Source organism: Dipodomys merriami, unplaced genomic scaffold, assembly GCF_024711535.1.
Source record: "Dipodomys merriami isolate MVZ:Mamm:240054 unplaced genomic scaffold, mDipMer1.0.p SCAF_21, whole genome shotgun sequence".
NCBI classification, from domain to species: domain Eukaryota; kingdom Metazoa; phylum Chordata; class Mammalia; order Rodentia; family Heteromyidae; genus Dipodomys; species Dipodomys merriami.
The window spans coordinates 16068962-16088245 of record NW_027203493.1 but is presented as its reverse complement, the minus strand read 5'-3'; the positions used below and the strand labels follow the sequence as shown (position 1 = coordinate 16088245).

Here is a 19284-nt window from a genome sequence, read left to right as displayed (position 1 = left end):
TCCTGGCCTCCCTCCACCTCCTCCCAAGACCATCAGTTACCCTAGCAACAAGCAAACAGAGACAGGCAGGATCCAGCACTGCAAGTACCTCACCGTGAAAGTAGCTGTTTGGACGCCATAAATTACTGTGTCCTGATTTGATAATTGAAAACAGATTTGCCAAGCAGCTAAAGAGTGGTTAATGGCTGCACAGTCCCCTCTATGGGTACTGTGTTCCTAAAGCTGACAGCCCATTACTAATCCTCTTAGCGGGTTGGAAACTTTCTGCTCTGAGCCTTCCATTTAACAGAGATTCAGGATCCTATGTGCATCAAAGAAAGTTTGGTTGAAAATGAGGCCTCCAAAAGGGATTCATTTATTCAGCAAACTGCTCTGCCTACCAGGATTGGCAGGGAAGTAGAGAGGAAAAAAGAATACAAAGCTGTCCCTTCCCTAAAAGAATCTTGAGGTTTAGTGGCAGTGTTATGCCTGCTACATTCCATTCAGTCAGCTACCATTTATTGAGGACATCCTCAGTGCCTGCCATTGGAATTAAGCTGATGTTGATGCTGATATGAGGTTGAATCCAGGGCTTCCATGATGAAGGGCTCTGCGAGTCTCCCCAGCCTAAAGATGCAGATAGGGTGGGAAACAGTGCCATTATTTCTTCAGCATTTCCTACCCTTGTCCTAATCTACAATAGTGTTCCTTGATGTGCTTGGTGAAACAGGCTCCTTGAATTACAACTTCCCAATACAAACTATACTCAATTTATTCTCCTTAACAGTACATTGTTCTGGAAGTCAATTGGTTGGTAGATCCTGGATGAAGCCCAAGAGAAGCAGCCTTCAGATGTCTTCTCCTTGGAAACTATCTAATATGTCTGGTTAGGAGAAAAGATAGTAGGACCTTGCCAGAAAAGGCTTCAGAACATCAGAATGATTTAAAGATGGCTGTGTAGAACAGAAGCCCTTCCCTATGTCATTTTCATGGATCCATTCAAGGCTCCTGAGCACTCAGAATGTGGCCCGTTCCACTAACGAAGTAAAATTTCCTGCTTGTTCTTTTTTTAAAAAAAAGTTATTTTTAAATTTATAGTTCAAGGCCTCTTGTTTGCTAGGCAAGTGCTGTACCATTTGAGCCAGACCCCCAGCCCATGAGAAAGTAAATTTTTTTTTGCCAGTCCTGGGGCTTGAACTCAGATCCTGGGCACTGTCTCTGAGCTTCTTTTGCTCAAGGCTAGTACACTACTACTTGAGCCATAGCACCACTTCTGGCTTTACTGTGTATGTGGTACTGAGGAATTGAACCTAGGTCTTCATGCATGATAGGCAGGCACTGTACTGCTAAGCCACATTCCCAGCCCTGAGAAGTGAATTTTCAGTAGCACTGATTTTACTTTTAAGTTTAGTAAGTTTAAATCTCCACATGTGGCTGGTGGCTCCTTTCTTATATGGCACAACTCTAAAACACTATAAAATAAATCCCCTAATAATCTTTAAGGATTATGTCAAATTGGTTGCAAAGTTCCAAAAATTTCACCATGCCTTAAAAGTGTATAGTATAGATTTAGACTCCATGTAGCCTGCCCACTCTCTCCTGATGAAGTCCCAGTCTAGTTCTTTATATACTGTGTGATCAGCTGATTCCTAAGATTTAAGGGAAGAGGAACAAAGGTGGGACTTGGTTCCATGAGGATCTCTAGTCTTTGGAATCAGAAAATCTAAGTCAAGATTTTAGTGGTGAGTAAGTAGAAGTGCAGCTCTGGTCCTTCTACTGTCAGGTTCCTGGATGAAAGCGTTGGGATGAATGTGAGAAGCCTCTTCAGCTCTCTTATTCCTTCTTCATTCCTATAACTAAGAAAAAGGCGCCAATCAGAACTTGTTCTTTTAAGAGTCCTTACCAGGCTGGAATGTAGCTCAGTGGCAGTGTTTGCCTAGCAAATGCAATATCCTGGGTTCCATCCAGTACTAAAATAAGAAAAGAAAAAAAAAGTTCTTAGCAAATGCCTACAGCACTCAATAGTGGATAGTTATTGATAAGAACAGTCGTATTCACTTGAAAGAACACAGATAATGGAGACACAGAAATCCAAAGGGAAATGGGGTAACCCAGAGGTCAAGTGCAATAATCCTACATCCTACAGGTCTAGTGTTCTCCACTTGCAAAATCAGCTTCATTTAGATTAATAACATTAATCCCCACCTCATTGCATGCACAGACATATTTTTATGCTTACAAATCACTTTTCCATAATCTTTCATCCCACGTCTCAACCACTCCAGTGGGTAGGCTAATAGGTATTACTTTAATTAGGCAACTTTCCTCCAAAGAACACATCTGAGATGTTGGAATAATATGAGCAGTATTCTACTTCAAGCCTTTTACGTCATTGGCATAGTGTATCTCACAAGGCCAGTGTAGACAATCAGAGGAAACCAGTAAAGTCCTTAGCATGGACTTTACGTGCGCACGCGCGCGCGCACACACACACACACACACACACACACGTGTATATAATCTATTATATATAAATATTTGCACACATAAATATGTAAGCATAAATATATCAGTGAGTGTGTGTATATATATATGTATATATTTATATATATATATATATATATATATATGCATGTATACATAATGTGCATGCGTGCACCAGTACTAGGACCTCAGCACTGTCCTTTAGCCTGTTGTGCTCAAGGCTGGCACTCTACCACTTTTAGCCACAGCTCTACTTCCAGCCTTTTGCTGCTTAAAGATAAGAATCTCAGGGATTGGGAATGTGGCTTACTGGTAAAGTGCTTGCCTAGCATGCATGAAGCCCTGGGTTTGATTGCTCAGTACCACATAAACAGAAAAGGCCAGAATTGGTGCTGTGACTCAAGTGGTAGAGTGCTAGCCTTGAGCACAGAGAGAGGCTCAGGGACAGTGCCCAGGCTCTTAAATTCAAGCCCCAGGACTGACGAAAGAAAGAAAGAAAGAAAGAAAGAAAGAAAGAAAGAAAGAAAGAAAGAAAGAAAGAAAGAAAGAAAGAAAGAAAGAAAGAAAGAAAGAAAGAAAGAAAGAAAGAAAGAACAATAAAGTAATAAAAAAAAAAAAGATACACATCTCACAGATTTTTTTTCCTCTCAGGCTGGCTTTGAACTCTGTTCCTCAGATTTCAGCCTCCTGAATAGCTAGGATTACAGGTGTGAGACACCCGTGCCCAGTGCAGCCAGTACTTCTTAATGCTTGTTATCTTCCAGATACTGTTCTAAATGTTTGTCCAAGACCTTAGTTCCCTAGCCCACATTATTCATAATTTCACCTAATAGTAATAATACTCGTTTATTAAGGTCTAAGCTCTGTTTCAAGGGCTTTTCACCATCCTATGAGACCGATACTTTTCTTTCTTTCTTTCTTTCTTTCTTTCTTTCTTTCTTTCTTTCTTTCTTTCTTTCTTTCTTTCTTTCTTTCTTTCTTTCTTTCTTTCTTTCTTTCTTTCTTTCTTTCTTTCTTTCTTAAACTGGTCTTGAGCCTTGGACTCTGGGCCTGGGCCTTGTCCCTAAGCTCCTTTTGCTCAAGGCTAGTGCTATTCTACCACTTGAACTACAGCAGCATTTCTGGCTTTTTCTGTGATTAATTGGAGATAGGAGTCTCAGGGACTTTCCTTCCCTAAACTGGCTTGAACCGTGATCCTCAGATCTCAGCCTCCTGAGTATCTACGATTATAAGCATGAACCCCCAGCACCAGGCTTGAGACGGATACTCCTAATAGCCCAATTTTACCAGTACGAAAATTGCATGTCAGAGAAGTAAAATGAGTTGTTCTAGGTCACACAGCTGTAAGGTCTCAAAATCAAACTTTACAAGGCGAAGTCTCTGCCCTTGTCCATGCACCCTGCTGTCTGTTTATGGAGGCTTCATCAATATTTACAGCATATATAAATTTACTCCATAATCCAAGCATCTTTTCTTCTACCTTTCCCCCAACCTATGCCAGAGGATACAGGATCTACCTCCTGTTGAGGCTGTGTAATTTCTACTTCCCCAAACAAGAGCTTAAAGTTTATTGCTTTGGCAATCCTACAGGGAATGGCTCATGAGCATGAATAATAGAGGCTTTGTCTATACGACTCCAAATATCCAGCGGCAAAGTGAACAATTCCAACTTCAAACTGTTTCCAAGCCTCCAGATGGTCCACAGCATTGCTAGAGCTGGACAGTGCCTTCCTGGGCATTTGGTCATAGAGCTCTAGATCTGAATTTTAACTCTGTCATTCTTATCTCCTGTGTGACTTCAATTTCTCTGGGCCTCAGTTTCCATTATTGTAAAATGGAATAATAGCTTCCTTGTAGGATTATTGCAAAGATTGTCAGCTTAAGGATTATTTATACAGTGTCTAGAATTCAGGAAGTGGTTAACAAATGCTGGTCCACATTCTATCTTCTGCAGCTCACTTGTAGTTGTTAAGCTGTATGACTTTGCTTCCCATTCAGTATAATCGAATTGCTATGTATGCAGTAGTGGTTATGTTATAGCAAATAGGAAGTATTGTGTCAGGTTGGAAGAATCGAACAAACACTATCCTATCAATATTCAAGATAAGACCAAAGTCATGCTCCATTTTGGAAGACCTTCTTTGAATCTTGAGTAATGTTACCAAGAAACCTTGAAGCAACAGTGACTAGTCTGTGTTACATTGTTAGGCTCCTATATCAAAGCTGTACAAAAGTTTACCAATGTTATGGAAAAATCAATATGGCTTTCCCCTTCCAGAACAATGTTGTTTTATTCTTTTCTGTCTGTATGGAATAATAATGACAAAAGTGTTGACTAAGAGAGGAAGTTGTGGGACTTTGTTGAATACACATATCAGAATGATTTACAATCCTCATGGTGAATGGTTTATCTCAGTCTTCAGAAACTGCCAAATTGCTTACAAGAAGCAAATATTTCCACTTCTCAGTATGGTAGAAAGAGAATGAGAAGCTGGAAGTCAGACAGACCAGGGTTTCAATCTTGACTTTTTTTATTGCTTGTTCAATGACTTAAGAGTATTATTGAATTTTCTAATGCCCAAGATCTTTTCATTTGTAATAAGGAGATAATATCAGCACTGGATTCCCAGAATTGTGATTACTGACTCTTGAACTTGATCATGTGCCTTCTGAGGACCTCAGATCTTGGGTGTTACCCCGAGAGGTGTCTGATTCAATTGGTCTGGAGTGGGGCTGAAAATTCACATTTCTAACAAGTTCCCAGATGCTATTTTTTTTCCTCATGGTACAAGTACCTCACGTACACGAGGGCCGGTTGTCAGTTAGCAGAAAGTATAGACGGTACCTAACTCTGCTTGGCAGATATGAAGGTCATGTTAGACAGTAATGATGATTGCCACAATGAAAAAGATGGTGATGATCATGATGATGTCACTGAACCCTTTCTCATTTTTTTTTGTTGGGGGGGGGGAGTCAGTAATGGGGCCTGAACTCTGGGTCTGGGCGCTGTCCCTCAGCTGTTCAGCTCAAGAATAGCACTCTACCACTTGAGCCACAGCACCACTTCCAGTTTTTTCTGCTTATGTGGTGCTGAGGAATCAAATCCAGGGCCTCATGCACTCTACCACTAAGCTACCTTCCCAGCCCAACTGCACCCTTTCTCATACAATGTTTTTAAAAATTAATAGGTGTGGACAGAAGAAAAAGCTGGTGATCAACAATGGTAATGGGACCGTGGAGGACAGAAAGCCAAGTGGACTCAATGGAGATGCCAGCAAGTCTCAGGAAATGGTGCATTTGGTGAACAAGGAGTCATCGGAAACCCCAGATCAGTTTACAACAACTGATGAAACACAGAACCTGCAGAATGCAGATGAGAAGATTGGGGTGTAACATCTCTGCCGTGATTTTGGAAAGAAAACATAGTTGGAGATAAAACTATTACAGGGAACTGGGACACTTAACAGATGCAATGTGCTACTGATTGTTTTATTGGGGGATTTTTTTTAGCATAAAATTTTCTACTCCTTTTTGTTTTCTTGTATTTTTTTCCCCTAAAGTCAGGTCCAATTTATAAAAAAAAACAAGACAAAACAAAAAAACAAAACAAAACATTGCTTTCTGAAATGAGAGCCCAAAGAATTATCCACAAGAATTTGACTGTTCCAGTTCCCACCTGGAGGCCTTGCTCACCTTGTGGTATGCTAAGAATGCCTTCTAATAAATGATACATGCACATGTTCCTGATCCTAGTATCTCCCTACCCTACCTTTCGGGTCATAGCTACCTGTTAAGATGGCTAAGTTCTTGCTAAGTTCCCCAGAACTAAGAGGGATTGATCCCTGGGAGGAAATTTGAATGGGTCCATATTGCCTCTCCAGCAGCTCCATCCCTGGACATTGCTTTCCAGTGGGGGATGGGATCAGAGCATACACCAGAGTGTAATGATACAACCTCTCTCTTAGATACTCCTAGAAAATTTCAGATGCATCTGGGAGACATCCAAAGGGTAAAGCTATTTATCTGTAGTAAGCTATTTATCTGTGTGGTTTTTTTTTTTTTTTGAAATATTAAGCCCTGAAAGCCCTTTGATCAATATATGGTTGTTGTTTTTTTTTAGGTTATTTTGTCAGAGGCATAAAAAGGTTTAACCTGATTCATAATAAACATCTGTATGTCTTCCATTGTAACCCTTTGTGCTGTGATCCTTCACATGTACCCATGTACCTTCACATGTGCCCAGAAGAAGCTGGGTCTCCATAACCCATGAGAATGATTGAGAATGGTCATTCACTCATCTCAGAGCTCTGGTGCTACACTCAGACTCACATAGCCAAAGCTCACCAAAGACAAAAGAAGCACTGGTTTATTTCTACGACTGTCCAAAGGCTTTCTTTCCTATTCTAGTTTAGAATTTTGAGTGGAAAGTATTTCGATGGCCACCCTTTGTCCTCCCTGAACAGCTTTGAATGTCTCATTCAATTTGCATAGACACTGACCTTTCAGTGACTGACAACAAAATGCCACTGGATATCTTATAGTTAAAGGAGACACCAACAGAAATAACACTATAGTCAGAGGTCCACTGATTAATCATACCTGGTGAGGGAGAATGCAGGGTGGATCCTGTTTGACTATTTTATGGCTGCCTTTGTTTCTGATTTAATAAGCCACTTGCCTGTCTTCAAGGCACAACTGCTCAGGATAAGTTGCCTAGGGAATAATCAAAAGTTACCGGGCTTCCCATTATTATGGTATTGTCACAGATAAGCAGGTTTATGGCTAAGCAAGAGAATAATGGCTTTATCACCTAACTGCATATCAGGTAACTTCATTCTTGCACTTGACAAAATCCTGTGTTCATTAGTCAAGATGTCCTGTTGATCCTGGAATTTCTAAAGGCTACTTGTAATCTATAAAGCAAGGGTGCTTGGGTTCAGGAAAGTCACTTGTTTATGACGAGTGCTTAATATTTCTCAAGTCACAAAACAAACCAGCGGGGGCGGGGGGGGGCGGAATCTCCCACCTAAATCATCAGGTCTGGGTTTTTACAAAGAGTAGATCTGAAGGATATATTTAAAGGAGAGATACAAATGTTCTACATTCTTTCTCAGTCCCTGCTCTCTCGCCAATCTACCTCTCTACCCCTAGTATGATTTTTTTTGGAGGGGTCATTCGTGGGGCTTGAACTCTGGGCCTGGGCAGTGTCCCTGAGCAATTCAGCTCAAGGCTAACCCTCTACCACTTGAGCCACAGACCACTTCTGGTTTTCTGGTGGTTAGTTGGAGATAAGAGTCTCATGGACTTTCCTGCCTGGGCTGGCTTTGAACCACAATCCTCAGATCTGTTTCCTGATTAGCTAGGATTACAGGAGTGAGCCACCAATGCCCAGTCACTATGATCTTTTTTTTTTTTTTTTTTTTTTAAAACAACAACAACAAGCCTTTCTCTATTTTGGGAAATGCTGTTGGCCAGTTCCATATTCAGCTGGCTAGTTTTCTTTTTCTTTTTTAAGTTGAAAGTAAATGTGCATCATACCCTTCTATTGTTTCTCCTGCTGATAATAAAAATATTTCTTCTAAGAACTTCCTTGTGTCTGCCTTCCTCCAGACAGGCTCCTCAGGCTCTTTAACCTGAATGCAACAAACCACTCTGGTTCAAGTGTGCTACCTCAGTCTCTACCTGTCCCCTAGCTTCTCTGGAACACATGGAAAGTCATGCAAATATCCCAACTAAGGACTACCTCCCTACTATTCTCGACAGTCCCAACTATTAGCTTAGGTTAGGAGATTATCTGACATAATTATCAACAAATGACTACATGTCATTCCTACTAATAATTTGCCAAGGTATTTTGGTTAAGTCATTCAACTAGGTCTTATGTATAAAAGAAATGGGCCTGCACTGAATTGTTTTGCAAAACAGCAAGAGAGTTAAGAGATCATTTCCCCTGAAACTAGAACTCTTCCATATATCCTGAGGACTTTCTTACATTTGGTCTGGGTGAAAAGTCAGATGAGGCACAATACCCCTCAAGTTCATATAGTAAATGACTATGGTGTTCATATGGTATAGCCCAACTAAATGTATATTTCCAGCAGAAACTCTCAAAAAGTTGGACGTTGAGATCTATAATGCCCAGGATTGATTTTGTAATTGGCATCTATTCAATACTGCCACAACTGGAATAAAAGCTAACATTAAAAGACTGAAGGAAATGGACTCAAGAGTCTCTAAGGGGGGTGGGAGGTAGCAAGGGGTAGAACAATGATTATGTGGCCATCTAGGGATACAGAAACATAAAAATCAAATGTTTTCAAGGTGACTTGAGACTCAGTCATCTCTTCTAAAAAGAAAGCTGCGGCACATTCAGTTAAACCACACTCCTGGTCTCTGAACTTACTCTAAAGCTCCTACTTCTCCCAGTCTAGAGGGAATGGGGCCGGCCATAACTCCTGAGCTTTCTTGATGGTGTGGAAGGGGCTTGGGAAATAGAGAGTGAAATAGCTCACCCAAGGGTATTGCATCAAGGGAGGATCCTGACTTTGAAGGGCTTGAAGGATGGGTAGACACTGGAAAGTGGATACAGAAGTAGGGCCCAGCCTGACTTCCCTCCCCCAACAGATGGCCTGTGCTGTCCCTGCCTCTGGGACTGAATGTTAATGCAAGAACATGGTTGCTGCTTCTCCATTTCTCAAAGGAACTTGAAAACCTCTGTTACTGCCTGCCAGAAAGTGTTAGCCCAAATGATAAGTAGAAATTCTTACAGTAGTCTTATAAGAATAAAGGCCAGTCTTGGATGGGCTTTCAGATCTAGATGAGGAAGCTACATGCACTAGATCATGGTTCACGCAGTTCAAGAATAAAGGCCAGTCTTGGATGGGCTTTCAGATCTAGATGAGGAAGCTACATGCACTAGATCATGGTTCACGCAGTTCAAGGGAACCCAACAACACAGGTGGGAGTAAGACTGCAAGTTTGATGGTGATGGATGTAATGATGCCAAGAACTTCTAGCTCTGTAAGATGCCTTCATTCTCCCTCTCTAAGAACTGAGCCAGTTCTTCTGGGTCTGTTAGCACTGTGATCTTAACAAAAACTCTTGGACTCTTCTCTGTCAGATTCCCCATCTCCTACGTGGCTGGAACACACTGTCTTCCTCTGTTTACAGATTTCCTTTCGCTTACTGGTTGGGGTTCATGCCCATCATTGCAATCTAGTGACCAGATGTGGGATACATTTATGGCCTATGTGTGTTCCATTAGATCCCAATGTCTGCCATTAGCAGCCATGTCTCTAGAGCCTTTGTCCCATCCCTGGAAAATTTCCTTCTACCTACTCAACTTCCTTCCATCTCCCCTGAAAGCCTTTGCCTGGAGACTTTCCCTGACTGTTGTAGCTCAGTCTGTAGGATGAAGGCAGCGGGGAAATAATTCCCACTATCAATAAATGACTATTAGGCACAAGAGTACAAATACTCAAGCTCTCTCCTCCACTAGTGTCACCATAGTGGCCCTAAAGTCAGTCTGTTAGATTCCTCTTTTTTTGGGGGGGGGTGTCCAGTCATGGGGCCTGAACCCTGGGCCTGGATGCTGTCCCTCAGCTCTTCAGCTCAAGGCTAGCGCTCTACCACTTGAGCCACAGCGCCACTTCTGGCTTTTTTTCTTTTTGCTTATGTGTACTGAGGATCAAACCCAGGGCCTCATGCATGCAAGGCAAGTGCTCTACCAATGAGCCACCTTCCCAGCCCCTGTCAGATTCCTCTTGAAGGAAGGATGTGTTGGCCCCGCTGCTTGCACAGGTAGCTGTTATCTCCTAGTCCCTTCCTACCTATGGTCTACTAGAGAGTTGCCTTCTCCAGGGTCAGACTTGTTCAGTCTACATGCTACGTGAGAACAGGACGATGAAAATCTAGTCATGTTGGGCCAACACAGTGTGACTGAGGACCCACCTAGGTTCAGAGATACTCAAAGGGTCTCTACCCGTGGCTCCTGTCACACTATCTCTGCTGGGGGCTGTCCAGTGTCTGTGAATTAATAAAAAATATATATTTAGAAAGAGAAAGGGGGAGAAGAAAACCTATGAATTTCCATCAGTTACAGTTCTTTGGAGAAAATTTGATATTTCCATAGGAGGTGAACAATTGTAAGATCTATATTGTTCATACTAAATGAGATACTGTGCAGTGTTAGTGTCATAAAAGCCCAGAGTGACTCCTAGACTCCTATGAAAGAAAGAGCTGTGAACATTCCCTTATGAGGGCCTCTAAAAAGGCAATGAAGAGCTGTACTCAGAAGGAATAAGCCAATCATGTTGAAGAAACTGCAAGAAGAGACCACAGCAGCCAGACATGGTTAATTGGTAACCTGCTGAGCAAATTTAGAAGAGCTCATTCCTAAGCCAGCAGTGAGGGAAGTTGAGAAACAACCAAATTTCTATAGCAGAATTCCCAAAGGGCTTAGGAAATGTAGGAGATGGTAGGGCTAGGATAAGGAAAGGCTTTAAATCTAAGAAGTAATAAGGACGCAGCCTCCTTCCACACTCTATGGAGTTGAGTGCTGTCTCTTCTCAATCCTCACTGAAAAACAGAAAGGTGTTTTCTGGAGAAAGCAAAATTGAGAGTATCTGGTTGAAGACTTTCATGGTTGATAGTAAATGTTGCACTGAAATCACAAAACCATTCAAAAGAAGACTCCTTGGTATTCTCTATCTCCTTGGGTTTAGAATGCTAGCCACCAGCCCTATGTCCTCCAGGCAAAAGATCAGTCTTTCTGGGAATTGTCTATACCTGAGATAAACCCCTAAAGATACTAACTAGGTAGTGCCCTAAAGAAATGGAGTAGGAATTCACAGTAAACGTTGAATCTCGATTCTCATTAGGACTCGCTGATGGCTAACTGTGGTTCACTGTCAACATGAGTGAGAGTCCTGGATACCAGGCACAAGCAGAATATTAAGGACAGTGACTAAAGCAAGTGTGCAAAAACAACTTAGAAGAGATACAGATAATTCACAGAATTTATTTCTTTGAAAAAGCACTAGTCTCAGTAAGATAAGAGGCAGGATATGAAGCAAGAATACAATGCTCAGATAAGAACATTCAGAGAATGCTTTAAAAGGTAGTTTTTTTGTAGTTTAAACATGAAAGTGCAGGTTTAAAAAATAAACTCAAGGGAAAGAATGGCAGATAAAGTTGAAGAAATGTCCCTGGAAGCAAAGCAAGTGTAAAGAAATGAAAACAAAGGGAAATGCACTAGAAAGACTGATACGCAGGAAGCCTAACTTTCAGATAATAAGACATATAGAGAATAGAGTAGAAGAAATCATCCAAGAAATAAATTAAAAAAATATCCTAGAATTTAAGAACCTGGATAGCTTAACTACGGATCAAGAAAGTGCTAAGTAAAATGGACAAAACCAGGTCCGCACTGTGATACTTTTTTGTTAACACTTTGGACAGAGAGAGAATCCCACAAGTTTTTAGAAAGGAAAAATAGACATCATATGGAGGATAAGAATAGGGATTGGTTCAAATCTGCATGAGGAGGCAGATGAAAGACTCAGAGTCCAGCCCGTGGTATAGAGTAAGAAACACTGCTTAAAAAAAAAAAACAAAACAGAAGAGAGAAAGAAAAGGAAAAGAATCAAAACACAATTGGACTTCTCCACAGCCATTAAAATGATAAAAATTTGGAGAATTCCTTTTGGATAATATGAGTGAATTATTGAAGGATGAAACAACAGACTAGCTAAAGGCTGTCTTGTTTAGGATAGCTTCAGCTCAGATGCCTGGAGTTCGATTCTGTATATCTCACATGGTCCCAGCCGACTTGTCTAAGAACGTCAGGGACCAAGGGGTCACCAGGCTCATACAGAGTTCTGGAGACCTTAGCCAAGAACTGGGTCTCTGAGTTGTATTCTATTGGCCAAAGTCAGTCCCAAGAGCAGCCCAGACATAAAGAAGAAAAAATGTATAATAAATATATAAACATATCATAGTGAGAGGAGCTACAAAGCCATATTGCAGAGTGAAGCTGTCAGGGCTACAAATGTGAGCCATCTGCAACAGTTATGTTGAAAGATTCCTGTGTCTCTCTTGTCAGTGTGTAAAACATACCATTTGGGCAATGCTAACAATAGCATTCATTTAGAAAAGTATTACCAACTTTGAAAATGGCACACTTTGATATTAGAAAAGGAAGGAATGGAGAGGCCTGTATAAAGATGTGTTTGGGAGATTGCCTGGTATGAGCTTTGGAATCAAAACCAGAACTTCAGTTTCGATACTAATCCTAATGCCTACTTAACTATGTAATCCTGCTCACATATCTTAAATACTTAAATTGTGAATGCTGAGATTATAGGCATGCACCACCATACTCAGCCCTACTCGAATAAAACAGAGAATGGAAAACCACCCTAGGACTGCTATAGGAATTAAGCAAATAATATGTAAATAGAAGCTCCTAGTTTGTCTTAGGTCCTCAGAAATGTTGATTCCTATCTGCTTTTTCCCACTTCATAATAGAACTTTAACCTCTCTGTTCACCATTCCCTCCAATTTCCCCAACTCTAACCAGCTTTGAGTTGTGTGTTGCTATTAATTTAGGGAGACTAGAATCAAATTATTTCAGAATCCAAGATACCTTGTGAGGGAGGCCCTCTGATTTTAACAGAAAGACTTGTTTTGAAGGCAGAAGCTAAGAGCAAGGAGACCACAAAATAAACATTTGACATCCTTTTGTGTAATCTTGGCCAATCAAGTTGTGGCTGCATATTACCAAAGTTGGGTATCCACCCAGGGCTTCGATCAGCACCTCCAGGAAGTTGCCTCACCCCACTTCTAGCCAAACTGAGCTTCTTTCCCCTTTCTCAGCCCTATCTCTGCCTTGCCCATGTGTTGTTGTTGGGGTGCTTCCTCTGAAATTTCCTTTGGTCCTCAAGCATGTCTCGTCCACTATGTACCAGGTCTATTAAGAGAGATATCTTGCTTTGTAGCTCTAGAGTATAACTGAAGTATCTGCTCAATCCAGGCCTTAAAAATTCAGCATCTAAGTTGGGTGCCAGTGGCTCATGCCTATAATCTTAGCTACTCGGGAGTAGCTGAGATCTGAGGATCGTGGTTTGAAGCCAGCCGGGGCAGGAAAATCCATAGACTCTTATCTCCAATTAACCACTAGAAAACCAGAAGTGGCACTGTGGCTCAAAATGATAGAGCACTAGTCTAGAGCAAAAGAGCTCAGGGATTACGCCCAGGCCTTGAATTCAAGCCACATGACTGACCAAAGAGAAAAACATCAGTGTCTACCATAATCACTAATAAATGTCGGTATTTATGTCTTTGATTATTCCCTAGGGAGTAGGGAGGAATTCTTACTCCATTTTGAACAGATGAGTCAATTGGAAGTACACAGATTGGGGTTCCCCAATCCATACAAGCAGAAAGTACGAGAGCCTGCGTGGATCCCAGCTCTGTCCAAAGTCTCTGGCTTCCCCGTCTTACTGCTGATTGTCAGAAGTTTGCTCAACTGAATTTGTTGATATTCAGGAGTCATCTTCATTCCAATTTTAGCATATGTGCTGTTAAAGCAAGCAAGTAAGGGGTCTTCTTCAAATGCTACAACTCAGACTAGCACTGTAGAGCAGGCATCTTGTGCCTGGTAAGGTTAAGGAAGCTTCCAGAAACCACTGAAAGGGTTTGGGGATGAGTAAGTGAAAATACACAAACCATGCTAACAAAGGTCATAATAACAAACGACTTAATTTAGGAACCCACAGGCAACGTTGTAGAGACAGTATTTTATTGGAAGGTGAAGGATTCCTTCATGAGCAAGATTATTTCTTGCCATGATGCCTCAGTCTGCTGAGCTCTAGCCTCCAACACCATTTTTTACCTGTGCTGATGGCTGGTCTTCAACACTATGGTCAGGGGTCCTCAGATCCCACATCCTCCTCCCTGCCCTCTTAGGCTTTCAGACTGTTTTCCTCATCACATTGTGACTACTACTTTCCAGAAGCCTCATCCAAACCACATCCTCCTTCTTCACTCCTGAAAGAGGAATGGCAAGACCCTAGGAAAGACAACTGAAGTCAAGTAGTAAAAGGATGGTCTTTAAAAATAGACTCAGTTCTTATCCGGGCCTGTATTTATTCAATTACTTATGCATAATCTTACACAAGTTACTGAATAACTCTGGACCTCAGTTTCCCCATCTGTAAAGTAGGAAGAATAATTTCTACCAGAAACACTGCTCAGAGATTAAGTGAAATAAAGTGATGGGATTTCCCTCCATCCCTGCCATCCTTCATACTTTCCTACAAAGTAGGGACCTAGAGATAATATGAATTGTGCTTGCAAGAGTTTCAAAGGCTTTTTAAGAATTTCTGAGTATCTCCAAAGCCCTTCTCAGAATTGAGGTCCTGAAAACCTGCTCCCTCCCACCTTGATAGTCAAATAGGCGTCAGAAAGAAATTACTCAGGAGACTGAGATTCGAGAATAGTGATCGGATGCTAGTCTGGGCAGGGAAGTGTCTGTGAAACTCTAATCTCCAATTAACCAGTAAACAGCTGGAAGTAGAGCTGTGGCTTAAATGGTAAAACACTAGCCTTGAGTAATAATAATAATAATAATAAAGCTAACAAGCAGCACCCAGGCTCTGAGTTCAAGCCCCAAAACCAATGCAAAAAGAAAAGAAATTGGAGATTGTCCTCCTCCCCCTGTTTTCTGGGAAACAGTGGAATATACCATTTTGTTATTGTGAACATCTTATTACATATAGTTCTTGCCAGAGGCACACTTTAAGGTAGCTTCTACACAGGGAGAGAGAGAAAAAGAGAGAGGAAGTAAGGCAAAAATTCCAAGGGTCTATTTCTGGAGTTAGTAGACTACTTAGGAACTTGTCCATACAGAAGTGGAGAGACAGGTTTGCAACAATAAAGGCTTAAGGGCAATTCAAACTTCAGGTTGGGTTACTGGAGTTCAAAAAGAGCTTTATTTTTAATTTTTCACCCCTCCCAGGATTCTTTAAATCTCATTAAGAACTGAAGAAAAAATACCAGGAGAAATTGTCAGAAGAGTAATAAATAGAAAATCCAAAGAAGTATAAGACTTGAACAATATAACTCAGAAAGAATATGTTTACCCATACAGTGGATATATATAACTTGTCATGGATACAATGTAATACCACAGTCTCTCAATTAGGACACAATCTCTTTTCTGATTCTTAGTGGGAAGAGTCAACTGCGTGTTCAGGGAAGGTGAATTGGTCACCTGTGGCTTCTCTTTCACCCTCCGAAACCACTTTCCCTGGGTTTTAGGACACTGTAGCTCAGAAACACAAAGTCTGGCCTGAGTGGTCAAGCCATTGGCAATGCTGGGTTCTTTGTTAATGCAGTACCATGCTGAGACCTCGGAGATCACCAGACCCCCTGTTTTGTGTCGTGTTCCTCTTGGGCAGAATGTAGCGCTTTGTGTAAAGGCTAACTGTGAAAAATCCTGGGCTCCTTGGCAAGCAAGGAATGAGATCAGTGGAAAATTTCACATTCAGGTTCACCTTCATTTCCAGAAACTGTTTTTCTCTGCTGTTTTCAACCCTATTGTTGGCTTTCTCTGGCCTGTTGATGATGCGCCCCCTAGTGGATACCTGAGATCCTCTCTTCAGCCTACAAAGGACTCCTACTGCTTTGAACAATCAAAGCAAAACCAGAAAGATGAGGATAAAGTGTTGGTGTGTGGGTGTGGGTGTGAATCTTAGCCCTAAAGGCTTAGTATGGAGTACAGGTATACCTCGATTGCCAGACCAGGAAAAAAAAAAAAAAAGAGGCAGTGTACAACTGATGGCCCATGTTTCCTATTTTCATCAACGTCTTGTGGTTTGTGAAGGATTCATAGGTTACTGGGGAGAGAACACGTTGACAAGCTGTCAGTTAATGATCACTTAATGGATGTGTATGATATCCAGACATGTATTACATGTAGCACTACACATCTTTGTCTAAGGGACACAAATAACTGAATCTGAGCACTTGGGAAGCCAAGAAGGTACAGGAGGTGGTAGGTGGAGGGTTGACAGCTGACACTAGGCATCTATCAGGTACTCAACTGCTTAATTAAGTAATTCAACCTTTTTGTGATTAAATAGGTCTAGACAATAGAACATAGTTTACAGAGTGATCAAATCTAAACAATCTAGTATCTTGAAGATCTCAGAACATTGTCTGGCACCCAACACTCTGTCAGTACATGCTAAGATAAGAAAACTTCAATGATACATCACAATACCTGGAGATAAAAGTTCCAAATATCACCAGTCTACCGGAGGAAGTGTGCTCTTCCTCTAGTTTATGGCTGAGCTGGGGTGCTACATTCAGAGCTCAGGGCCAGAATATGTTCTACTAACTCCTGAATCACACTGCTTCTGCCTGAAAGTACCAGTCCTTTTAACAAGAATATATTTTATTATACCTTGTTGGAAGGGCTGGGGGTCAGCACTGATGAGCTCTTCAGATCAATGCTGTGTTGATCTTTGGCTTTCAATTTTCATTTGGCATAATTCTTTTTGTTAAATGGGAATGCTGTAAAAAATAATACACTAGAACTACCTAAAAAGATGATTGGCTTATTGACTGTCTGCTATTGTTCCTTAAGAATATTTTAACATTATGCCAGACACCGGTGGCTCACGCCTGTAAATTCTAGTTACTTAGGAGGCTGAGATCTGAGGATCACAGTTGGAAGCCAGCTGAGACAGGAAAGACCTTGAAACTTTTATCTCAAATAAACTACCAAAAAGTAAAACAGGAAGAAAGAGAAGAAAAGCTGGAAATAGAATTGTGTCCCAAGTGGTAGAATACTAGCCTTGAGCAAAGGAAGTTCAGGGACAGTGCCTAAACCCTGAGTTCAAACCCCAGAACTCCCCCCTCCCTCACAAAAAGTATTTTAATATTTAAAATACAAAACTAATTTTCTACTCCATTTCTATAGAAAGGTCTTAACCTATAGAATGTCTCAATCACAGGATTATATTGTATCAGCAGAAACTGTCTTGTCTGTCTTGCCTTTCTGCTCCCCTCCATCCTACTTGGAAATGAATCTTTATTTTTACTTCTGTGCCTATTCGAGGGCTTGAGCTCAGGGCCTCACGCACTTGCTTAGCTTTTTTTTCAGTGCTGGTACTTTACCACTTCTGCTGCACCTCCGCGTCTCACTTTTTACTGGTTCATTGGAGAGAAAACTCAGATTTGTCTGCTTGGTCTGGCTTTGAACTGGGATTATCAGGTTTCAGTTGCTAAGTAGCTAGGATATAGACATGAGCCACTGGTGGGTACAAAGTAGGCTCTAGTTTCAACACCCTTTTCTTTGGAACAGCTAAGCACATACCAGTTTCAAAGGCAATATTTGCTGCTGGCATGTAAGGAGTGTTTCATTTTTGTTTGCAAATGAGATGATAGCAGAGAGGAAACATCTAAACGGACATACTAGAACAATAAATAAATTAGCCTCACAGATCAGGCAGCTGTTTAGACTAAATGTGGCAAACTCTCAGTGGCCTAAAACGACCAAAAGTTCTTGCTCTGTGTGCACCCCCCCCCCCCACCGCTTTGTCATCATAGCTACTTATAGACAGAGACTAAATGACACCTTTACCATCTCAAATGTTTCTTGTTTGCTAGAGGGAAAGATAAATTCTAGAATGTAAACCCTTGCTGAGCTGAAAGAAGCAACTAGTTTTCAACCCCAAACAACCCAAGGTAAAAGAGAGAAATTTATTGGACTTTGAGCCAGAGGCCATGACTGGATGGGACTTTTACATATCTCCAGCAAGAAGGAGGTGAGTGGGGAACAGAGTGTATCAAATATTATGTGATCAGAGAAACAGAATTTCAGAGAAGTGGCAATTTATTAATGCTGGTTACCAAATGTTCCTGGATCTCTTTTTTCTGATTCTGAGAATATGGCAAGGTTGTGTTTCCTTCTCCTTTGAAGTGGCATGAGATTGTGTGGCTACTTTGGGTTAATAAGTTGTGAATTAAAAGGTCATTTAGCCAGGTGCTGGTATCTCACACCTGTAATCCTAGCTACTCAGGAGGCTGAGATCTGAGGGTTGCTGTTCAAAGCCAGCCTGGGCAGCAAAGTCCTTGAGACTCTTATCTCCAATAAGCCACTCAGAAAAATGCTGGAAGTGGCATTATGGTTCAAGTGGTAGAGTGCTAGCTTTGAGCAAAAGAAGCTCAGGGACAATGCTCAGGCCCTGAGTTCAAGCCTGAGGACCAGAATAAAAAGGACATTTAACTGTTCTTGTGTGGACCTTCCCAAAACGCTTCTTTCCTTTGTATGTCAACAAAAGCTTAGTTAAGATAGTATAAGGTTTGTCCTGTAGGTCTCCTGATTACCTACGGTGAGCAGATCTTCCATAGAACTGTAACTTGAGCCAATACTAGACTTACTGTGAGATTTGGGTCTTATTCATCAATGCAGCACCACTACGCCCATCCTGACTGTAACCACAAAGAATGGCAAATAGGAGGCAAATATCAGTCACCAAACATCAGTCACTACTCTTCCCTGCTTCCTTTGCACCTACTAATAATTAAATTTTATTCTATCTTTGTGACCCCTACTAGTGCCTGATAATCTTCCTCACTCTCAAATGATCAAAGAAGACATTCAGAATGACTCATTAACTTGTTGACTCAACAGATTCTTTAGGGAAGAGGACAATTTATTCTAACAAGGCCATCCATCTATTATAGATATAGCTAGGGGTTCCAAGTATCTTCTGAGATATTCTGCTTACAAAGCATGATTCCATGATGCCA

The 19284-nt window shown here is 41.2% G+C and overlaps 1 protein-coding gene across 7 annotated transcripts in view; it reads left to right on the top strand.

The window, feature by feature from the left end:
* Cd44 (CD44 molecule (IN blood group)) overlaps nucleotides 1–6653 on the top strand; it is an 85672-nt gene extending 79019 nt beyond the window's left edge. For all 7 annotated transcript variants that reach the window (XM_070032595.1, XM_070032596.1, XM_070032598.1 and 4 more), the window contains one exon: nucleotides 5652–6653. In XM_070032595.1, the coding sequence (XP_069888696.1) occupies nucleotides 5652–5856 (205 nt within the window). In that variant the 3' untranslated portion in view covers nucleotides 5857–6653. The remainder of the gene's footprint in view (nucleotides 1–5651) is intronic.
* The last annotated feature ends 12631 nt before the right edge of the window (nucleotides 6654–19284 follow it).